The 17,081-nt window shown below is 37.6% G+C and overlaps 1 protein-coding gene across 1 annotated transcript; it reads right to left on the reverse strand.

Moving 5' to 3' along the window:
* Positions 1–1,433: 1,433 nt before the first annotated feature.
* LOC139739440 (gamma-secretase subunit Aph-1-like) lies at positions 1,434–9,218 on the reverse strand. Its single transcript, XM_071650050.1, has 7 exons — positions 9,100–9,218; positions 7,774–7,888; positions 7,012–7,155; positions 5,972–6,081; positions 4,867–4,989; positions 3,632–3,759; positions 1,434–1,696 (listed from the first exon to the last, which is right to left on the reverse strand). The coding sequence occupies exons 2-7, from the start codon at positions 7,884–7,886 to the stop codon at positions 1,541–1,543; spliced, it is 774 nt and encodes a 257-aa protein (XP_071506151.1). The 5' UTR covers positions 7,887–7,888; positions 9,100–9,218; the 3' UTR covers positions 1,434–1,540.
* Between the last annotated feature and the right edge of the window lie 7,863 nt (positions 9,219–17,081).

Consider the following 17,081-nt stretch of genomic DNA (forward strand, 5'->3'; position numbering starts at 1 on the left):
TTTCTTCACATCAAAATCAGTGTGGTCACTTCCATTCATACATCAGAGATTCATATGTAATTCAGAAGAAAAAAAAAAATCACAAGATATGAACAAACATCCATTCGTAATAAGTTCAAATCAAGAAACAAAACTCCTGTGGCCTGGCCTCAGACTTTTTATCCCAGCTCAAGTTTGTAGGCTGTCTCATCTCAACCACCTGATCAATGCACCATGCTCACTTCATTTCATGCCAGAGTCTTGAAAAGAGACTATCTCTCCAGTGACCTATCCAGCCTCTTGGCTCGTATCTACTGAGTTCATGCTGCTCAAAATTAAAGTTAGGATTGAAAAGGAGTGGCCTGGGCTACAGATCAGACTAATGGCTACAGAATATGGGAATTGAACAATTTTCACATTGGGAAACAGCTCCCACCACGTGAAAACTTTTAAAGCATCTGGAATGATTGTGTTTTCATCACAGAATTAATGTACATGATGAGCGTCAAAGGCTTTTTCACATTCTAATAAGTTAAGAAAATCATACATGCTATACAAACAAATACACAGAGAACAAAATTATGAGAGAAATTTCAAAGGAATAGGATCAGTACATTACTGCAACAAAAACATTTAAAATTATTTCCTTGTTTGCGATAAGACAAAGGCCCTCCCTCTGAAATAGAACTTAATAAAAAGCACAAGCCCTATTAAAGACATCCACTTGCTTATCTCATGCCGAGAAGTTGAGCATCAGTTGAAGGCTAAAGAGAATGAGGAACAACAGCCAGAGAGAAGAAAGGGAAATTAGTCTTAGCTTGGTTTTTGAGAGATGTAGTGCAAAGAAGTGTCCACATCGCGCTGCCATGTGGCACAAACTGCCTTCGGGGACTAAACAATGTACAGACCTCCGTTTCAAACGAGCAGTAAATTGTGGAACACAGAACCTGTTGCTTCTGCAGAACCTTGACTTCAACAAACAGTAGCTATATTTATCAACAGAACACCAAGAAAAGACCACATATATATGCTCCTCCAAAAAGGTTCTCCATATCATTTTATCACATATTCTGCCACAAGAGTCATATATAAACTCAAATATAAAACATATCTAAACAACAAAATACATATGCACACAAAAAAACAGAATTTAAATCAAAGTCCTTGTCTGCTTACAATATATGGTGAACAATATTTTCATCTCTGCCCATATGACTTTATGGAGGCATGCCTGTTATCTCAACCTGCTATACCATATGCTTTTTGATGACATTATGTCATGTGAAACTGCATCACGCTGCTCATAAGTTGTGAGGTGCACACCTATTTTCTCATATTCAATTTTTAATAGCATGTAATGTAACTGTCATTACACTGAGAATCGCAATGTGCACTCAAAACAGCACTTCCACAGAAGAAAAAAAAGGAAGAAAAAAGTCCTAAGAATAGGATGGATCAATGCAATCGTGGTTAAATGCGGGACTGTCTAAATCTCAGGCCATGGTAGAAAGCTGCAGACGTCATTTACCTGGACTCCGCTGACATTCGTAGCTGTAGAGCGCTAGAGGGCATAGCGTGATCGCTGAAATGTGCATGCCGCCTTGATACTTCGCAGCGACCCGCCGGCGATGCAGAAAGCGAAGAGTGACATGATGGCAAGAGTGGCATAGGCGACGGGGAGGGTGATGTTGTAATATTGGTCCCTGTTTAGAAGAGTCTGTAACATGCAGACACGGAAAATATATATTGCTGTGTTAGCCAAAGGTCTACAACTTGTGTCAATTCCTTACTGAGGTATTGAGTCATCTGTGGTCTATTACAATCGTGACAAGCAGCAGCTGCAGACTTGCTCACAATCTTACATCAAAACATTGAAACATCAACCTATGATTTATATATAACAAAATAGCATATTGATATAGCATCAAAATTATACAATCAAGAAATCAAAATTTTCTGTGCGCAAGATAAAGCTGATAGAATTCATGAAAACAAAGTCTTTACTAGAGAGAGAGAGCAGTCATCTTTGATTCAAAACATGAAAATGTATGTACAGTTCGACCTCGATTATCCGGCCATGTCGGGACCGGCACTCATCCGGATAAGCGAATTGGCCGGATATGGGAGACACAATGTTAATTAAGTATAGCTGCCGTCCAAGCTGCCGTCCCAGTGCACTGGCAGCTAGGCAGGTAGCGTACCCCGCAACGGTGGTGTAATCTATGCTAGCCTGCGCAAAATTGTAGTCCCTTCTTCACAAAAATAAAGTATATCTTTATGTGAAAATCATACATGTTTTACCTCATTAGATACTGAGAAACCTATCATGCACATCTTATGGAATTAGTGAAATAGATCCATGAAAAGATATTAAAGTCACTGTTTTTTCTCAATTTTTGGATGAAAAAAAAAGTCTTTCACTGCGTGAACGCGTCCGGATAATAGAGATTCCCGGATAAAAGGAGGCCGGATTATCGAGGTCGAACTGTATAAAGTTGTTTTGTTGAGGTATGTCTTATTTCTCATGATAGTGTGTCATTTTTGGGAGTGTATATACATAAATCAAGTGTATCAATGTGCTGTATGTATGTTGGGTTTCTATATAAGTATATGGGAGAGTACTATGTGAGGATGACAGAGTATTGATTATTTGTGTGAGTGTGTGTGGGTGCATGTGTATGTCTTCGTGTATATAAACAGTCTCTATGTGTGGTATGTATGTACGTGTTTATGAACAGTACTCTCCCATTATAGCAAACACAGTTATAACGAAATTCCCCTTACAACGAAGTAAAAATTCAGACTGCACCATTATCCGCTCTATGTATATTTACTGTTTATTTGTTCGGTTATAACGAAATTTCGATAGAACGAAAGAAAACTGCTGGACCCAAGAACTTTGTTATAATGGGAGTCCACGGTATAAGTGCATACATGTATGTCCACGTTTGACAGTAGACATCACTTGCTCTACATTCAGAATGGGGCCTCAGATAAAACAAGGCAAGTGCCAAATTGTGTCTCGCCCATTCGCGTACAAGAAATTAATATTTTTCTAACTCCCAGAAGCTCATTGACCCGCCTATGACCTTTGACCTTGTGGTGACCTTCAACTCCCCAAGGGACATTTACCATCTGAGTTTGGTCACAAACGGACTTAGGGATCAAAAGTTATGAGCCACAATCGAAACGCGCCATAAAAACTTAACATTGGGCCCTAAAAGTTTGTTGACGCCTTTCTGTGACCTTTGACCTTGTGATGACCTTCACCTCCCCAAGGGACATCTACCATCCAAGTTTGGTCACAAACGGACAAAGGGAACAAAAGTTATGAGCCACAATCGAAACGCGCCCTAAAAACTTAACATTGGGCCCTAAAAGTTTGTTGACCCCTGTCTGTGACCTTTGACCTTGTGATGACCTTCGCCTCCCCAAGGGACATCTACCATTCAAGTTTGGTCACAAACGGACAAAGGGATCAAAAGTTATGAGCCATAATCAAAACCCGCCAGGCAACTCCCAGGCAACCAGGATGCAATAAAGCATTGAAGGAAAGTTTATTTGAAATGCAAAAATAGGAGATTTATTTCCTTTTTTACTGCACAACATACAAGGTGTTTGATCTGATACTTGATATTCATGGTGTACTTACCAATTCGGAGACAAGAAAGTGAGATGCTACCACGAGAAGAGCGGCCCAGTAGCGCCTGCTCTCAAAGCTCCAGTAAAAGATGACATTCCACATGACATGGAGGAGGATGAAGCACATGGTCAAGAAGGCTGTGTTAAAAGACAAAAAACAACAACAATAAAAATGATAAGGTCCAAAGTGTTCAAGCTCTTGCTAGTTGCTTCTTAATCTGTTGAGGACGGACTGATTTTGCTACAACACGCATTTTCCATAGACCCCTGCCCGAGTATACTCGGGACTCATCCTCAATGGGTTAAAGTTTCTGTAGGGTTTCTCTGTGTTCACTCTTTCATAGAAGTAAAACAAAGAAAGCTAGTCTAAGAAAGAAGAAGAGAGTGGGTCTATTAAGATTTAACAGCCCTCTTCTTCATACTTCTAATCTTTGAATTAAGATAAAATAATTCCTGCACGCAAACTAGCCAAATTAACCAAAAATGTATATCTTAAAGGCCTGCCAAAGATTCAATACTTGTGATATTTTTTTCCTTATCTTTATTTTTCATTCTATTTTTTATTTCATTTTATTTTTTTATTATTATTATTTTTTTTTTTTTTTTTTTTTTTTTTTTTTTTTTTTTTTTTTTTGGGGGGGGGGGGGGGGGGGGGGGTCTTCTATGATGCCGGATCACATTAGATAATATCAGTATTTAGTAAATCACTAGGAGAGCGCAGATCTGCCAAGCAGCTCAATTTCCACCAAATTTATGTACATGCATGCTGAAAATCGTCCTGGTTTCCCAATGATAATTGAAGAAGCCTTTCTGTTGTGTATCAGTCAATCTCATCAGCAGCTAGCTGTATGCTGCGCTTCAAGCACACTCAGTGCATGTATGCACACCTCAAATACCTGCAACTTGTACTTCTTCCTTTGTTGGCCCTATTTGCCAATGGTAATCCTTCAAAAAAATAATAATAATAATAATAAAAACATCCTGGATACAGACAGTTATCTGGATTACAAACAAGTAAGTTTCATCCAAATTAGTCACAATTTTGGGAGTTACATAGTATATTGCACTCAGAGAGACAGACAAACAAACAAATAAACCAATGCCAACAAAAATATTTACTTCTCCGTAAAGGTAATGAGACAAGGACGCAGCAAACTCTGCAGTACATTGTGTACTCTGTAGTGTCGATCCGCTGGCACCGACATGGACGCCATTTGAGGCTGATCACAATACGTTATTACTTACCAGACGTGATGAGGAAATCCTGGGGGGTGTTGTAAATACCAACAGTGCCCGGTCCCTTGGAGTCGGCCAGGACGTTGATGAAGGAGAATATGCCACTCATCACTCCAAACCCGAGACCAGCAACTGAGAAGAGATATGGAGATATCAGTCACAAGGTCAGTGGTTCAAGTCCCGGACCTGTAGTAGCTGTGCCCCAAGGCAACACACTTCATCCTCTTTGCCTAGTCCTTGGGAGGGGGACTCAATCCTAAAAGGGCAGGGGGCAGAATCTAACCCCTCGACATTTCGCCCTGCAATTCTGTAGTGCGAGAAGGCCTCGTCATGAGGCTTCTGGACTTTCTTTGTTCAAGTCTCACACAACCTTTTAGACCAAATTTGCAACGACCGTGCATACTTGTACGAACCCAAGCCCACTTTTGTAACTGCATGTCACCCCAAAACAGGCACAATTTTGTGATTTTATGCATATTTCTGAAGTTAGAAAACAGTGCTCTGTCATAAAACTCATAGAAACCTGATTACCTCCACTATTAATCACTTTGATTGATTAACTTTATGCTAATTATGGTAGAAAAGTGGTCAGCAACAATTTCCAATGAAAAACACAGACATACATAGGAGATTAAGAAAACAATAAAATACATAAGAACTGAAATGACTTTTGGAAGTTTTTATGATGTACAATTGTTGAATATTCTAAAACAGATATACAAACTAAAAAAGTAGACTTTCAAGGCTTTTAATTAGGCTAAGATAAGATCTTGGGCTTAATTTGCATAATTAATTAATTGAAATTAGAAATTGATAATTTCAAAAAATCTGAAGGCACAATATTGTTGGAAACGACGTGGGTGTCATGCATGCCCAATTTTGTAGGGATTGCACCACTGATCGCACCACTGATGGCCCAGATCTGGGCGGGGGTGGCACAGCCAAAAAGCCTGATTAGAGTTAGGTGATCTTGTAAAACAAATCACTAACACTAATCAAATCACATCAGATCTTGGCCACATTAGGACAGCTTATCCCATCAACCTCATTCAGCATTCTGCCTTACAAGCCCCGTCAGTAACAAGCAGTGAATGCCAATGCAATCTGTCCTTACCATAGGCATAGCCATGCCTAGCCTTATCCGAAGTACTCGCGCCACCGTTGCCATGCTGTGACTGTTCCGGAGATGTCTGGTTGAACTGTTGGAGCCCATCTTCAGCTTTCCTGCATAAGGGAAGCAAACATGCGAGGCTCCTTTCAACATCAGCTGTCGGGTGAACAGGTACGATAGCACATAGTTCGGAGGTCACATACACAGGTGCCAGTAAACAATCACAACACTCAGTTTTCAACTTTTTTCTATCAACCAGTCTCATATATGCTTGCAAATTATTCTTTAATATAGATACATTCATTCCATGTATTTCTTGCAGACATATATTCATTTCTAAACCTTTTGTTTCCCCCATTATTTTGGGAATAGGTTGCAATTAAAAAACAAAAACAAAAACAAAAATGTCCCCATGACAAGCATCTTGACTTGAAATCTGATGCATAAAGAGCTGCTAATCATAAAATAATCTCTATTTGCAGAAAACCTATCATGCTGCTGCTAGCAAGTCAACTTTGTGATTCATGTAATCAAAGTGTGTCTTACAAGGAAATTGGGTCACTGTGGCTGACAATGCCAACCAGTTCACGTCTAACATAATGGATTGAGTGTAACATTTGTATTATTGATTAAATTCTCACATCTGAGAATAACAGTAAAATATCTCAATAAGATATCAGCCTTCATTTGTGAGCCCTCCTAATTTATACCCAAATCATCTGGCATCAAGTACAAAATCTTGGAATTCACTGAAACTTGCAGCTCTTAGCAGTAAGAAATTAAGTCCATTTCATGAATTAAAGTCCTCTGATTTGATTGTTGGAGAACTCTCAAGACACCTAAAGAACAGAGGAGCGGTTACAGTAGATTATTCAAAATGCAGTATGGTTACTTTGATATTTGATGACAGCGGTGTGTACCATCTCTGTGTCCAAATTTGACCATTCTTTGATGCTTTGAAAATCATACTACATGTATATGAGGGCTACACCAATCAACTGAGCTGTGCTATCAAAAACATATGATTTCTACAAGGAGCTAACCTGAGCAGCTTGTAGTACAGGAAGCGAAAGAGCTCTTGGAAGAAGATGGAGAATGTGAGACCGAAGGCAACCTTATCCCTTAGAGGCACCACCGCAAACCACAGGATGGATGACGTCAGGAGGGACACCAACCAGAAGAACATCCTGGATGAGTATGCATCAGAGAGACATAAAAACACTTTGCACAATTTGGCAAACAAATGCATGTGGCGTCTGTACAAGGGACAACACATGTGGTTTGGATGTGTGGTCAAAGGCTGTGCTGCACAATCTGTGCTTCAATATTCAAAGTTATGTCTGACTTTGTACAACTGGTATTTATATGTATACATAATGGATTTTATCTGTAAACATGTACAGGATTGTCAGTACACCCAGTATTCAAGACACATCACCTACTTTCGGTCTGACTGCATATTGCAGAAACTCTGTTTGACCTGACCACACCTACAAGACAGAACTATCTCAGTGGTCATTCTTACACTATTCAGGACTTCACAGTTCAAACCCTGAATACCCGTACTTTTAAATCACTAACATATCTCATTTTCTCATAAAAGGGAGCCGTCTTGTCCGACAGCTGGTACTGTTCCACATGGAAGTCAAGGTTTTAACATAAATGGAAACGAACTTTGATGAGAATGAAGCTACAATTGACCACTGATATCCAAATACTACACAAAGGTCAAAGGTAATCAGTTTTGCTGGGCCTCATGTTAAGGATGATCATAGCAAAAGAAAGAAGAAGAAAAGTACACTCACCCTGCCATCATCACAATAATTCTCAGAGGTTCCTTGGCGATAGTGAAAATGAAGAGAGCTACAGCTGGGCTATAGGCGATGAACATGGCCCCAAAAAGCTGCATCAAAGTCATGACTAATGAAGAAGATGACAATAATGATCATAGATACATAATTTGATAATTGAAATGTGTTGTAAGTGCTTTCATATTCACGTAGATATCTCAAATTCTGGAAACCCAAATTTGCACCAAAAACTCAGGATGAATTTAATAGCTTATTTCAAATTGCTCACATAAATTTGAACCAAATCCGTCATCAGGAAGCATTGATATATTCACTCAAAATACTCGCTCAAGCGATCGCGGCAGATTCTGAAAATGGAGTTAGCGATCTGATACTATGCGATATATCTTTCAAGTTAGTACAGTAGTAAGCAGAAGCAAAAATACAACAACAACAAAAAAAAACGATTGATGGAAAGCTGACTAAAGTCAGCTGAGAAATAGTACAATTCCTAGAACGAACATGACCACAGACATACGCACACACTCAGAGTCAGACACTAGTATTTTTCAACAATTTTTTTTCCTTTCAACTTGCAACAATCATTCCCATTGATTTTTCGCTCCTGCTTTGAGTCAGAGTCCAGTAAGTTTTATCACTAAAACTTCATTAAAAATCTACTTGTGTGTTACACTTCACTCGATGATCAACTTTGCTTCAGTTTTAGATTGTGCAGGCAGTGTATGCTGTAATCTCTCGCAAAGAGTGAATTTGTTTAAAAAATAAATCTAAACATAAAAGCAACATGAAAGTCAGCATTGTTTTGTGGCTTTAAGACAACTTAAACTTAACTGATTTGGTTCAATATCACATGTGTCATGATTAATCTAATTAATTACAAGTACGATAATACGCCAACGGCGGTCTGTACTTTACTGGAAGAAGAAGAAGAAGAAAGAGTTCAAAACGCATTGTAAGCAGAGAGAGATACAGAACACACACACACACTGCACTTGACACTAACACCCACGTAAAATAACACTTGTAAAGTAAGCACTCTGCACTGCTGATCATGTTGCATTAAATCAATCAATAAATTGCAGCACAACTTTGTCCGACATTAGCCCGACCAGACGCTGCTGTTAAAACGCTATGATGGGTTTACAGCAACTGCAACTGGGCTGTGTATACAGTAGTTAGTCCGACATCCATTACTACACGTGGGACTGTACAATCTAATAACGTCTACTGCACACTATCAACGAGATTGATACTCGTCTTACCACTAAACTATTTGTCACCCAAACACGAGAAGTGAACAGAATTCAAATACATACTTACTGACGTAATTTCAGCTGTGCGAACGGGATTAGTAATAGAATGCAGTATGTCTATTTAAATGATTATCTGAGAGCAATAATTCACCACATCATTTGCGACACAAAAACACAGGAAGTAAAATATAATTTAGTCCACTGAGGAATGCTGCCCTCAACGTGCCTTTTGATGCGTTGTTGACGTGAACTTCGGAGGTGCTCGAACAGTGATATTTTTTCCCCTAGATGTACACTTTTGTTGAGAAAAAATAACCAAAGAGAATTGTTACTACCTATTAGTCAGGTGATCTGCAGGTAAAGTGCAAAAATCGATCAAACCTGTGGATTGACATTAGTGCCACCATGAAATGAAAAACAAACAAGCAAACTGATTTATTTTTCTTCATGACTTATAAATAACTAATAATTTTCTAATTATAATAGAGGATTTTTTTTTTTTTTTTTGTCGAGTGACAGTTTGTCAGAGTTATGACAATCAATTATAAAGAGGGATTATTGTGGTCACAAGCAATGGTATTTCAATATGCATACAAATTTATCAGTGCATCATCATAATTCTTTGGTGACCATAGTTTGTTCGCAAAAACCGATAAGTCCATTTTTGAAGATTTTAAAGTACGGTGTCTGCCACAAATTACAAAATAACACCTTTTCAATGATATATTGGTGATTACATATAAAAGTACATTTTTTTTGAAGTTACGGTCAAAAGAAGCAAAAAATTTTCTTATTATTCTCTTTATTTTTCTTGACCTTTAATCACAAATATCTCCATTTGGCAAATGTGGACTTATTGGTTTTTGTGAACAAACTCTTCATATATATGTATATGTATATATATATATATATATATATATATATATATATATATATATATATATATATATATATTCATTTATTTATATATCTTTATATGTTTATGCAATATCATATATAAAGCCTTTTAGTGATGCTGTATACTATCTAGAACAATTATTCTTCCTCACAGATCTCCCAAGAATCAAGTGAAGGCATTGTAAAAACACAATATAATCATTGCAGGAATAAAACAATTCATGGGGGTGATCTTCTGAAGTCTGTCAAGGTCCTGCTTATGTGTCAATACAGTGATAACTTTCAGCAAATGGACAAATAGAAGAACATATTGTATAATGTGCTTATTTGTACTGTAAGTAGAAATTTGGCAGCGTGGAAATTTTTTATATGCATTTTGCACAACATGAACTAATACAATAACATGTGGTTTGCTTGTGATATAATAATTTGTATGCATCTTAGATTCTACTGTATTGAATACATCAATATTTGTTAAACCAGACTGGGCATAAAAATTTACCGACATAAAATTTCCCACTTTTACGTTATAATACATGTAAATATCTATTATATCTTATTTCTATCAGATTCCCATATTTCTTTTTTTTTTTGGGGGGGGGGGGGCAGTGAGGGAGGTTAGGGAAATTCTTTCTAATCACCATGGCAAAATGAATGCATGCATGCATCTTATGTGTGTACAAAAATATTCATTTCTCTGATTCTTTCTCTTTTTTTGTAAGAGTAAAGATAATCAATGCTGCTGTCTGTTGAAAGGTGCAAATTTCAATTTCATAAAAGTTACTCACAGGAACATACACACACACACACACACATATTAAAATGTATTTCATCATACATGAGATATAGAAATAACATGCAGAAATAAAATACATGTAGCCATGAAAGAATGTATATAGATGTATATATGAAGAGTTTGTTTGCAAAAACCGATAAGTCCATATTTGCCAAATGGAATTATTTGCGATTAAAGGTCAAGAAAAATAAAGAGAATAATAAGAAAATTTTTGCTTCTTTTGACCATAACTTCAGAAATATACCTTTATATGTAGTGGCCAATATACAATGTATCATTTAAAACGTATTATTTTGTACTTTTTGACAGAGATCATACTTCAAAATCTTCAAAAATGGACTTATCGGTTTTTGCAAACAAACCCTTCATATGTGACCGTGCATCAGAAAGCGAACAAAAAAGTCGCACTCCTTGATTTTACATGAGGACTCCAAAAAGGTGAAATGGGTCAATATATATATATATATATATATATATATATATATATATATATATATAATATATATACATATACATATACAGTGTATATATATATATATATACATGTATATATATATATATATATATATATATATATATATATATATATATAATAACACTAATATTTACAAGACTGCTTATGAAATTATGGATGTGTGTGTATGTGCACTAAATGATTACAGAGGTCTTATCAACCAAACTGATACACTGTTTTGAAGTCTGAATGAAAAAAAAAACAACAACAGATGTCTTAAATGACAAATTCATCAGAAGTTTATGAGGATTAAGTGAATGCAGCAATATCAGTAGAACAAATTAGTAAAAGTTTGAGGAAAACTGGATGATCTGTTCAAAAGATTACTGCTGTTCATAATGTCACATGCGTACAATGATGTGAGGAAAATTTAAAAAGAATAATAATTCAAGCACCAAGATTAGAGACACAGTAGAGAAGCAACATTGGTACACGTATGCTGTTTGCTTTGCTCAGATACATTGTACCTTTATTATTAAAACCACAAAATTTAAATCTTGCTTTGTACAAAATGACACTCGCGAATCACTTTTTACATTCAGTTTCACTGACATTATGAAGTTGCATATGAATTGCTAGCTTTATCAATTACACTGTATAAAGTATCATGTGCAATCACTGTACAAAGAGCAGTATCTACTGACAGTTGTACAATTGTACATAATAACTCACAACGTAAAAATTGTCAAACTCACAACATACAGATTGTCATCTGCAAACTAAACACATGAACAAAATGTATTTCCTATTTTGGTTCTGTTTTGTATTCTGCCACATGTGAAATTGGAACTTTTTGTCCTTTTCATCAGAGATTTTGAGAGTAAAAATTACTTTATTGATGATAAAGTCTCAAACACAATTAGGTCAAGATATACGTAGCACCTTATCCATTCAAGCTTTCTCTCCTTTCTCTTCATTCTACATCAAAGTTTAGTGTGTTCAAGATTTGAAAAACAAGAGATCCACGGGTCTAGCATCCACCTGGTAAGCATCACAATTTACCTTTACTTCACGAAACTTTACTTAAGGCAAACTATTTCAAAGAAAATTGATGATTTTGGGGCTTGCTGCAGGCCCAATCGGCAACACACTCCTCATCTAGGGTATTTGGGATCTGCCCAAAGGGCCCTATGGGCAACTGCCACCATTGTAAAAGCTATGACCCCCTCTCATATTCATAACTCCTGTCAAGTTTGGTCAAAATTTCAGTCACCAGTTTTCTAAGAAGATGAAAATGTGAAAAAAAAAGTTTTAATAGGGATTATACACCATCACAGTAGCTCACTTCAGTCATTCATCTCAGGTAGGTTAAAAACATAAACTTGATTTTCTGGTCAATCTCCTAATGCACCCAATGATTTTGAGCTGTTCTATTTGAACTCAATGAGTTGTAACCATTAACTTCATAATACTGTCTGTAAAACATACTCTACTTAACCTTTCCTCCTGGTCTGCGACCTCCAAGACATGAAGCCTAACATCCTAGCCAGGCCATCCATAACTCCCCAGGCTAACTGGCCTTAATCAATCTTCAAGTTTTTATACAAAATATCACCATCTTTGCACAAAATCTTGAACTTTCAACCCTGACCTCACGACTATATTGAGTGCGAGTTCATATCCTCTCATTGCAAATTACGATTCTTGCTCCAACTGAATGTTGGGCTTTTCATCCCTGCCTGCACTACATTGAGCCGAGAATCAAAATGTCCAACTGTGATGGCACACATGTAAAAATTTCAGTAATAAACTTGCTAAATGATCATGAGTTCATAAATGGCTTTTTATATTGCAGATGTAATTTATAATCATCTATCATCTTTGCAGACAAGTTCAGTCACTGTGAAGATCACACTGCTGAAGGATTACTGACTGCAAGCATCCCTCATTAGTCTTGGCAGAGACAAAAAATAGATAATAAATAAAGTCAAATCATTTTGCTGACCACCGTGTGCTTTGCAGTCACATCTCCTTGAATCAGTGAGCACATAACATGCTCAATCCATGATTGTGTGAATAACCAGAGAAAAAAAAATAGGTGCAAGTTTCATACCATTCATGTTGTTCACTACCTTATACAGTGTACATGTATAGACAAACATCATTTTAGGAAAAAAAAAGATTCATCATCAGCGATTACTATATTGTCTTAAATAACTACATAACAATTATTTCAGTGTGGGTCATGAACACTGCAAATTTGACTGCAGGTAGTGGAATGGTACATGTAAGTACAATGCACATATTCAAAATTAATTGTTATGTAAATGAACTCCTTATAAACACTGTACATCTTGTACAACTCTACTGCCATCACACCTTGTCACTAGGTCCTAAATTACCATGTTGGGGAATAACACTGGAGAAAAAAACTCTGAAAATAATCAGCTGTCATTTGTTTATCACTAATGGATATATGATACGCTCATCATAGACTTTTCAATTTCCACAATTCAGCAGGTCCTAAAAAGAACAAAAGAATATGATTGGCCATAAATTACACAATATCATATTATCTGGACACAGCTGTGGTGAAAGCCAATTAGAAAGGTTATAGGATGTAATTTGCACAAACAAAGAGCCCTCCCCTCAAAATAAATAAATAAATAAATAAATAAATAAATAAATAAAGAACCCAAGCAAACAAAAACAAAACACAAGTTCCTTGTACATATATAAAGATTCAGTTTCTGGAACCTGCATTTTGTGAACATTACATCTTGGAATGCATTTTGACCAATATGTTATTTTACCAAAGAATAAATGTGTACATGGTCAACATTGTCACTACTGGTGTGAAGTTTTTTCCAACGTAGAGACAAAAATAGGTGTCAAGAAGATCTCAAAATTTTGACAATGATGATAAATACAGAGATACATGTATTGATCCCTTGCCCATATCCTTTTAGAAAATTCATGGGTTGGCATTATCACCACTACTCTAAAGTTCTACAATGTAACTTCATCAGGAACCATATAAACTAGAGAAATGTTGCTATGACGACTGGTACGCTTCCACCATATCATACTATTTTCCCTATAGGTCTACAATACATCTTGTCAATGTAAGATGACGGTTTCATGTGACTCGCAAGAAATTGCAATGACATGTTTGAGAGATTGATAACACAACCCCAAAATGTGTTGAGTAGTTAATATAAATTCTTGAGATCAAGTTTCATTTAACCTTTGACCCTTGACTTGGATCCCAAGGCCCGGTGTTTGTTTGTTTGTTTTTTCTCCTTCTTTTCTTCTTCTTCATCTTCTTCTCCTTCTTCTTCTTCTCCTTCTTCTTCTTCTCCTTCTTCTTCTTCTTCTACAGAAACATAAGCAGTAGGTCAGCCTACGGCAGGCATATACCAAGTTGGGAGAAAATACATATATAGTGAAATTTCAGCACTAAATAGTGTCATTTTGGCCTTTTAACCATACCTTTGACCCTCGACCCCATGCCACAAAACTTCCCAATAGAATTATTGTCAGGCAATATACTACGAACAATGGACAGACAACCTGAAAACATAATGCCTCTGGCGACACTTTGTAGTGAAAGTACACAAAACAAGTTTTTGCTGTGCTCCCTGCCTGATAAAGGGACAAGATCTACACAGTTGAAACTCTGTATGAAGAGATTGAATGTAAAGAAATGGATCATATACATGTAAGTACAGTGTACGTAGAGTGCCATTCCATAACATGGTTGAGTTGACAATGCCAAGGACACAACTTATTTCTTCTGATTTTCTACCAACATGGGAAAATTAGCTCAAATTTACATACAAGTCAATACAGGACTTTGAGATGATGACAATACCACCCCCTCCAATGACATGTGGTTATGATTATCACAATCTTATCACTGTCACGTGAAAACATGTGAAACTTGTAAATTGTATTCACTTTTATACCTTACATAATTACTTTTATAAAAAAAAAACACCCTTCTACAATGCCTGACTTAACTGCATTGATCAATGCTGATTTAAACATAATGTAGAATTGCACTTTGATACCCAAACATAAACAAATAGCCATTCAATGTTGAAAAGTAAATTTGTCTCAGCCTCTGTGTGATTTGATCTACATGTGGCTGATAGTCATGGTTGCCAAGCAATTTCTGTTGCAAGTTTTTTATCAGATGGAGTCTTCATGTCTTTGAACAAACCTAGCTTTGATGCAGCTTGGCATGTCTCTCTAATGTTGACGGATGACCAAATTTCTGCCCACACACCTGGCAGAACACCTCAATAACTGGAGGAAAAGTCACACCAACAACACCAGGAGATTTCTTCTTCTTTGGTTCACCATTGCAAGCTTGCACAGGGACGCTTTGGGATTCATCCACTTTGTACTTGCTACTGCTGCTAGCTCTGTCGTCTCTCGGCGCAGCTGGCTCCGTTGTATCAAGGACAGAACTGTTTGTCGTGGCTTGCATCACGCAAGACTCACCCACTGACATTGGGGTGTCAGCTTCTGAGAGTGAGTGCACATTTTCGGTGCTAGACTGTTCGACTTCCACCACAGACATCTGGATGGTTTTCTGACCTTTGACCACAGCACTCTGTTCCGGCAACCCACAATCCCTGCTGTACTCTGCACACTCCAAGGGAGCTTTTGAGAGTGAGTGCACATTGTTGGTGCTTGATGGTTCGACTTTCACAACAGACATCTGGACGGTTTTCTGACCTTTGACCACAGCACTCTGTTCCAGTGACCCACAATCCCTGCTATACTCTGCACACTCCTGGGGACTCAGCTTCTTCAGCTCCAGTTTCAGCTTCTTTCTGACACGCTTGGTGACATGAGCACGCTTGTGTTTTTCAAATTGTTTCCGTGATTCAAATTTCCGATTGCACAGCTCACATTTTAGATGCACTGCACGTCTCACATCTCGGTGTCTATTTCTGTGACCTCTGGAAAATGAAAAAAGCAGTTGGAACTTTTTCTCCTTTTTCTCTTTCTTTTTCTTCTCCTTCTTCTTCTTCTTCTTCTTCTTTCTGGACTTTATCCCCATGATCAGCTGTTGCCTCATCTGTTCTTTTTTGCTGACTGAGATAAGCTGAAGATTTACACCGATGTCCTCGCATACTTCTTTATTTCGGCTTCCAAAGGTCGTATCCAATATTGTGAAGGGGACAGGGTCATTCAACTTTGCTACTGTCAGACCATTGAGCTCCCGTTCAAGGCCTCCTGTCACCTGACTGGATATGGAGACTAAGTGGGCATCCCGGCAAACAGCAGCATGCATCCACAGTTTCTCCTTGGAGTGATACTCCTCCAGGCAGTAAACACAGAAGTGTGTTACATCATCCCCATCAGATGCAATATCACAGTTTGCAGAATTCCCTCTCTCCACATCAGGTTCTACTTTAACTGAAGCCGAGACAGAGTCTGATAGAACAGCACTGGGTTCCCGTTTCAAGACATCCCCACACAAGCCTTTATTTTTTGAATTTCCACCTGTCACTTTCATTTCATTTCTTAGTGTGTGAAGCCTTTTGGGGACTGGTCGCTTGCTGCAGTCTTTAAATACAGAGGAAATGCCCATCTCTGGAGGGGCATCTTGGCAAGATTTGTCATCGGGTTTCCTTTCACTGGCATCTTGGTGAGTCAGTGACTGCTGCTCCATCCCTCGGTTGCAAATGATCCCATTGGGGCCATCATTGTTACCACCTTTCCTTATTTCTTCAAAGTCCCGTTTGATAACTGATAGTGGCAGCTTAGGGATAGCCACATTTCCTACTCTCTCAGATGAGGTGGAATTGGCTGCTAATGATACACACTTTGAGACTTGAGGTACAGGGGACATCTGATGAGTCGTGTTAGCCACCGGGATGGGAAC

This window comes from Diadema antillarum, unplaced genomic scaffold, assembly GCF_040938485.1.
Source record: "Diadema antillarum isolate AM-2024a unplaced genomic scaffold, OU_Dant_1.0 seq00000798_RagTag, whole genome shotgun sequence".
Lineage (NCBI taxonomy): Eukaryota > Metazoa > Echinodermata > Echinoidea > Diadematoida > Diadematidae > Diadema > Diadema antillarum.